This window comes from Oncorhynchus kisutch, linkage group LG23 (genome assembly GCF_002021735.2).
Source record: "Oncorhynchus kisutch isolate 150728-3 linkage group LG23, Okis_V2, whole genome shotgun sequence".
NCBI classification, from domain to species: Eukaryota; Metazoa; Chordata; class Actinopteri; order Salmoniformes; family Salmonidae; genus Oncorhynchus; species Oncorhynchus kisutch.
In genome coordinates this window covers 6,407,206-6,414,674 of record NC_034196.2, presented here as the reverse complement: position 1 = coordinate 6,414,674, position 7,469 = coordinate 6,407,206, and the positions used below count along the sequence as shown (strand labels likewise).

General features: G+C 45.3%; 1 protein-coding gene across 1 annotated transcript in view; it reads right to left on the bottom strand.

Moving 5' to 3' along the window:
• Positions 1-2,196: 2,196 nt before the first annotated feature.
• Positions 2,197-7,469, bottom strand: part of LOC109877860 (mothers against decapentaplegic homolog 7) — a 21,406-nt gene continuing 16,133 nt past the window's right edge. Inside the window, exon 4 of the mRNA XM_031802890.1 lies at positions 2,197-3,111. Coding sequence (XP_031658750.1) covers positions 2,573-3,111 — 539 coding nt within the window. The 3' untranslated portion in view covers positions 2,197-2,572. The remainder of the gene's footprint in view (positions 3,112-7,469) is intronic.

Sequence of the window (7,469 nt, the reverse complement as noted above, 5' to 3'; positions counted from 1 at the left end):
CTGAAAATAGCTGTGCAGCAATGCTTCCCATCCAACCTGACAGAGTTTGAGTAGATCCGCAGAGAAGAATGGGGGGGACTCCCCAAATACAGGTGTGCCAAGCTTGTAGTCATACCCAAGAAGACTTGATGCTGTAAACGCTGCCAAAGGTGCTCAACAAAGTACTGGGTAAATGGTCTGAATACTCATGTAAATATGATATTTTTTATAAATAAAAAATGAATTTAAAATGAATTACATTTTTGCTTTGTCATTATGGGGTGTGCAGATTTTTAAAATCTATTTTAGAATAAGGCTGTATCGTAAAACAAAACATGGAAAAAGTCTGAATCCTTTGCGAAGGCACTGTAAATTCAGGACACTCAAATTAGTATATGTTACGTTTTATATGGTTACAGAAGGTTACTTAAGGCAAAAATGAAAGGAGGGTGGGCTAGTTTTTTAAATTTCAGGCAGTGTAGGCTACAGTTTGTTTTGGAGAAATGTGTGTTTTCTCCTACACTTGAATTTCTTCACTTCCACAGCTAAATAGCACATTTGTGCAAATTTGAATCTGCTGAACCAATATATGAGTCTCACCTTGTAACTCTGAAAGTCCTTCATTAGTTTTTCTCTCTTTGTAAAGAGACTCTCAGTCATTAAGTTCTCTTTTAGCTGAAGGAAAACACTAATTACATGCCATCTGCTAGCTAGAAGCCGGGCACACACACACTAGTTAAGAGAGAGCTGGGCAGCGCTGCACAGCCCTGCATGCTGTTGTGTTGGTTGTCAGACTGGTCTGCCAGCCAGACACAGACAGTGTTTTAAGTGCCTGTTACTTTTATAGGCTCCTGTATGTCATTATTATGGCTTCCTTCCTGTGATGTCATCAGAGCAGAGGGGTATACTATGATTGAAACTAGATCTACTCTGGGTTTTCTAAAGCGAGCCAGCTTCACATTCCAGCTCCGGCTTCATCCGTACTATGACGGTGGATATTGTTCCGACCGCCTGCCGCTAACTCAAGCAGGCTTGTAACTGCATGTGCATGTCCCACGTGGCTTGCCGAACCCTTCACTGAGACAATACTGAAACATCAATCCATGGGCGTGACAGTGGCACATTTTCATCTGTTAATTCCGCAGACTATGGGTATTTCAACAATAAGCTTGTTGAAATGCATCCTGATTTGATTACTTATTCTTAATGCCGCCTTCGGTGTGCTTATCAATGCACAAGCATGTTTTTTTCCACCACTCCTATCGATAAAACAATTGTATTAATACAAGTGTTACTGTGTGCGAAGTTCCAAATGCACTCTGTCATTACTAAACGTTTGATGTGATAGGTATTTTAACACGACTACTTTCGTACACAAAACGCATTCAAATATGATCCGTTGTCTTCCTCAAACGAAGAGGATGACGAGTCAATGTTTGCGTGATGACGCAATTTTTGCGAGAGGGAGGGAATCTTATTTCATTGGTCCTCAACTCGCGGCTCAAGACACGTCATTCAGGATAAATTGAGTTCAGAGAGCGATCTATAGGAGGACGGGCTCGTTGTATTGGCTGGAATGGAATGAGTTCCATTTGTTCCATTCCAGCCATTACAATGAGTCCGTCCTCCTATAGCTCCTCCCACCAGCCTCTGATATGAAGTTAGCCTTTCTAGGTTCTGAAGGATTCATTGCCATAGAAATGACCTGGCTACGGTAAGGTACCAGTTATCCCGAGTTCGTCAAAATGTACTTTACTAACTCCTCAAACCAGGTATGTAGTATAGGGCTTAGGTTGGTTAATAAGAGAGGAAGGAGAGAACACGAATTCTTCAGAAAACAACCAGTAGAAGAAGAGAAAAAGCCCCAACAAGCATTTCAGAAGAGGGTGACAGACAGATGTGAGTTTAAGCTGTGTTAAATGCCTGTAAATGGCACAATAGCTGTAAAACAAAATAGAAAATAAACCACAATTTGTTGACGTTGTTTACAATGACATGGTTAGGCAGGTGGATTGTGTCATGTTGGATAGGGGTCTGTCAATATTTAGTTGCCTTACCAAATCCAAATGCCAAATTACTGTTAACTGACAATTGTAGTGTATGTTAGCTACTCATTTCATCCTCTTTTGGTCCTACAGTGGAAGACATTATCATATAAGAAGATGATCATTTTCCTTGGTGCCTACAGTACACCCACAGCAAATAAACGCCAGTAGAAACATTTATATTTATTTTTATTTTGGCATTTCTTTGTTTGCATTTATATTAAGCAAAGTGCATCTTATTTCATTTTTTTCTCATCAACACATTGCACAATACATAAATAATGATGCATATAAAACGTCTTCATATTTACAAGTAATAATATATTTATATATAACATAAAATACATTTCCGCTTTTTATTTCACTTGAATTAAATCTTAGAGTCATTTGTCATATTAAACAAGTTCATTGGGGTTTGCTTGTCTCTTCTTTTTTCTTTAAACATATTCTTCTTTTTTAAACCTCTGTCTTCTGAGAACAAAGAGTAAAGGACTAGTCCGTGTCCTCGGGAAACACTCCTCTGGAGAGGAAGGTTAATCCATCTGCTGCTATTGGTTGTTGAATATAACCTCCAACCAACAGGGGCAGCTACTAATAAACTGTCTTGTGTAGCACTGACCCCAGCCCTTCACGAAGCTGATCTGTACAGTAAACCCAGTCCTCGGCTGCTGCGTGAACTCGTGATCGTTAGGCCTCTGCAGGCTGTCTGCCTTCTCAAAGTCAAAGGCCTTTATGGAGAATCCGGGGAACACTTTATGCACCAGTAAGGTCCGCGAGTCGGGATTGTCCAGTGTGGCCGACTTGATGAAGATGGGGTAGCAGCTGCGGTTGTACACCCACACCCCGTCGGGCTCGCGACTCAGCTGGATGCCGTAGCCGATCTTGGTCCGCACCATTTGAACTAGCGGGCTCTTGTTGTCGGAGCTGAGCTGGCCCAGGCAGAAGCCGTTCCCCTGAGGTAGGTCGTAGAAGATGTCCAGGGAAGGCTCCTGGACCGAGTAGAGGCGCCCCACGCGTGTCTTCTCCTCCCAGTACGCAACCACACACCAGTGGGATCTGTCACCCGACTCCTGGAGAGCCTGGGAATCTATAAGAGGAGAGAAAGAGAGAGGATGGTTACAACACTGGACTGAAGATACAATAGTTGACAAATAACATATTTCACTCATTTAAAATGAGTCATTCGTAAGGAAAGATGATAGGACAGATGAGGGTAGAAGATAGAGGGAAAGCAGACTGGCCAAGATTGACTTCCACAGGAAAACAAATCTGTCTTGGTGATGCAGTGGCTGAGAGCTGGGAGAGGGAGTCTTATCAAACACCAACTACTCAATAAAAGTAATGATACAAGGGAGATGAAAGACAAACAAAACTGTTTTACAACTTCCAACTCTGACTAAATACTGTAGACATTTCACAATTATGTGCAACTACAAACCCTATGAGTCAAAAGTACAATCAACATCACAGTGCACAAAAGGAAATATGTTACTTCAGCTGCCAAATACCGCGTGTTGCATCCTTCCTTTCACAATAACCATCCAAGAAAAGCAACCAGCCCAAAGCACCAGGACGCGCGCGCACACAGCCATCCAAACCCTGTTTATACAAGCCTTAATGGTTATCTTCGGTCTGGAGCCTTGTATTTTCCTTACAGGCCAACTAACAATGTGCTGCCGTCAAGTGGACGGTAAATCTGTCCTAATCATTGTTTTATGGCCGTTCCCTCATTCTACCAGAGGAAATTATAAGTAATAGGTTTAATATCCAAGAGAGGGGAACCATGAAGAAATTTGGCCTATCTTTGAAAGGCAGTATAAAACCATGCTAGGACAAGGGCTGTGTCTTGAATGTCCCCCTATTCCCTTTACAGTGCACTACTTTTGGTAGTGAACTACAGGGAATAGGGTGCCATTTGGGAGGCAGGCTATGAGAGCTGCTCTCCTCTCCCCTCTGCGCATAGGAATGGGTTTGATTAAAGGGGAGCGAGGGGGCCAATAAAACACACAGCAACGAGAAGCAGCAGTGACTGAGAAGTACAAGTCTTCATTCCCCAAGTAGCAGCACAGTACATGAGGTAAAGAAGTTGCTTTTAGAGGAAGACTAAGTGGTCTTCTGCAGGTACAGAAAAAGCTGTAAATGGACAACAACGGCAGCTATGTGACTGGTTGAACAGCAACGCCTCTCAGAAGGTTTAGAGCCCCCCCCCCCCCCCCCCCCCGGAGCGTAAAGAGTGTATCGTTCAGCTCTGGTTTCCCTCCGACCCCCTTAGCGTGCCTCCCGTCTCTATCCCCATCCCTGCCTCCGTATCTCTATCCCACAGAAACCTGACTCCTAAGCAGGGGAGGGGGATTCAGCCAGGCAGAGAGGGAGAGCGAGAAAGAGCAAAGGAAAAGGTGGGAGGGCTTTTTTCACAACTTTACTTTTGCGTCTCAACTTCCTCTCAATTCTTATACCACCATGGCCTAATTACAAACAAACCGATAAAGTATAAACGGCAGAGGACTGACAGTAAACTATTTACACAGATACACACACACAGACACACACACACACATACGTTCAGCAATTATTCAGTGTTGTAGCCTATCCTCTGAGAAAGTCAGACATTCAATGGTTAAAAGTTAACTAGGAAAAATACAAAAAATCTGGAACAGAGCCCCCTCACAGTCATTTTGCCCCCCCCCCCAATCCTTTCATCTTTCTGGGCCGGCAGAGTGTACCCAGTAATTTGGGCAGCAACCTCTTCAGAGGAACCAGAGCCAAAGCAGAGCGAGCAGAGAAAACTGTACAGTTATGTTAAGTATCTTAATCTGCATCCCAAATGACACCCTATTCCCTACATAGTGCACTACTTCTGACCAGAGCCCTGGTCAGAAGTAGTGCACTATATTGGGGAAAGTGTGCCATTTTGGATGCATTCACAGTCTGGTCTGGCGTCCTCAGGCTGCTCTGCTAGACTAGAGGCCTGCTATTAACTCAGCATCTAGGCTGCAACTGAAATGGCACCCTTTTCACAACTTTTTACTAGGGTCCATTGGGTCCTGGTCAAAAGTAGGGATACTATATAGGGCCGGGAACAGGGTTGGAGTGAATACCTACAGGACGGTAGCTCTCCGGGAACAGGGTTGGAGTGAAAACCTACAGGACGGTAGCTCTCCGGGAACAGGGTTGGAGTGAAAACCTACAGGACGGTAGCTCTCCGGGAACAGGGTTGGAGTGAAAACCTACAGGACGGTAGCTCTCCGGGAACAGGGTTGGAGTGAAAACCTAGGGGTTGGAGTGCCTTGATATAGGGAATAGGGTGCCATTTTGGATGCAGTTCCAGACCTCATTAAGAACTAGTGGGGGGAAAAAGACAACACTAGGGAGGGGAGACATTTCTTCCACAGGCTGATCATGGGCCGTTCGCTTTGAAGTCAGCCAATGGAAGGCCGAGGGGAATTGATTGTAAATCCACCTATTAGGGACAAAGGTAGTATTTACATTTGATTTGAAAAAACATTCCTCAAACTGACTGAAGAGAAAAGACAGAGAAAAGAGGCATAAAAGGTGAGGGGGCCGCTATTATGTGTCTGTGTGTGTCTGTCTGTCTGTCTGTGTCTGTGGGTGTGTGAGTGTGTGTGTGTGTCTGTGTGTCTGTGCGCACGCTCGTTCGTGGCCTCTTAAAGGCCTCAAAGTTAATATTCTCATTGTTCCTTGGATGTGAGTGACTCGAGGCAAAGCTCTTAGAGCGCACCTGTGGGCTGTGCTCTCTACTCCTCCCTGCTCTTTCCCTCGCTCTCTCTCCCACACTAACCCCCCCTTTCCTTTCCTCTGTGTTTTTTTATTCCTGAGAGAGAGAGAGAGAGAGAGAGAGAGAGAGAGAGAGCAAAAGGAGAGAGAAGAGAGAAGAGAGAGAGAGAGAGAGAGCAAAAGGAGAGAGAAGAGAGAAGAGAGAGGAGAGAGAGAAAGAGAGAGAGAGCAAAAGGAGAGAGAAGAGAGGAGAGAGAGAGAGAGAGAGACTGGGCTGGCTGGCGTCGGAGGTCATTACACGGCTGCTTGTCTGAGCCTGTCATCACAGCCTGAAACCACTGAGGTATTCATCACACAACAGAGACAGAGGTAGGGAGGGACTAGAGAAGAGAGAGAGATAAATAAAAGAGACCCTACTCCTGCAGTTCTGTTTCCCACACACACACACACACACACACTCTCTTTACAAGTGAACACAAAAGTTAACCCACACTTCCACCACAGTTAATCCTTCCACCACAGAAACACAACAACAACACTAGTATCTATCTCTGTGCCTGCTGCCGCTGACTACAGCACGACCCAGGGAAATCATACCATACAGGGGAAGCATGTGTCTGTCCAGCTAACTTTCAGTCGTCCCCAGGGCTCTCTATGTATCCGTCTAAACTACGTCACCCTGCAGGGTCAGACACTTCCCTACCATCCCTCCCGCTGTTTGGCTGTCCTTCGTTGCATTGCTGTGACGATGACGGTGGCAGCGGAGGGCCTTTTAAAAGAAACGGGGCTTGCTACCTGTCGGCTGGGCTTGCTGCCTGTTGGGCGGCGGGGCTTGCTGCCTGTCGGGCGGCGGGGCTTGCTGCCTGTTGGGCGGCGGGGCTGGCGGACTGACAGACACCCTAACGACAGCATTAGAGTGCATTCCAAAGTAACAGTGTTAGATAAGAGCATTACTGATCTGAGGGCTGGGACACCGAGAGACGGGGAGAGGGACCAAGCCTCTAGTACACAGCCGTGACAAAGCTATGCCTAAAACCATCCAACACACGCTGGTTACTACACAACTACTAAGCTATAGTTAACCATAACAGACTATTACAACACAGCTACTAAGCTTCAGTTAACCATAACAGACTATTACAACACAGCTACTAAGCTTCAGTTAACCATAACAGACTATTACAACACAGCTACTAAGCTTCAGTTAACCATAACAGACTATTACAACACAACTACTAAGCTTCAGTTGACTGTAACACGCTAGTTGTTAAACCACAACAACCACAAACTCAGTAACACTGAGACAGAGGCGCTAAGGTTAGCAACACCATCTAGAGACAGTCTACAGTAATGATTAACGGCTAAAACAGTGCTAACACCCTTAACGAACTGTTGCAAGTTGCTACCACAATACAAAACATAGCTACGGCAGTGCAGTGACTCTAAGGCTAACTGACTAACAGGGAGGACACATACTAAGCAGTTTGAAAGCCTGCCTCCATCCCGTGGGACACACACACAGCCTAGTCCTGAGAGGAGTGTGTTCACAGCTTGTTCTGACAAACAGCGAGCTCATGCGAAATGGCACTGCACACAGAGAGACCTGGCTGACATGAGTCTCGTAGAGTTCCTAAAACACACAGGCCCTCTCCATGGCACACATACCACTCACAACCAGGTTTAAAAAAACATTCAGATTTCCCCATGCGT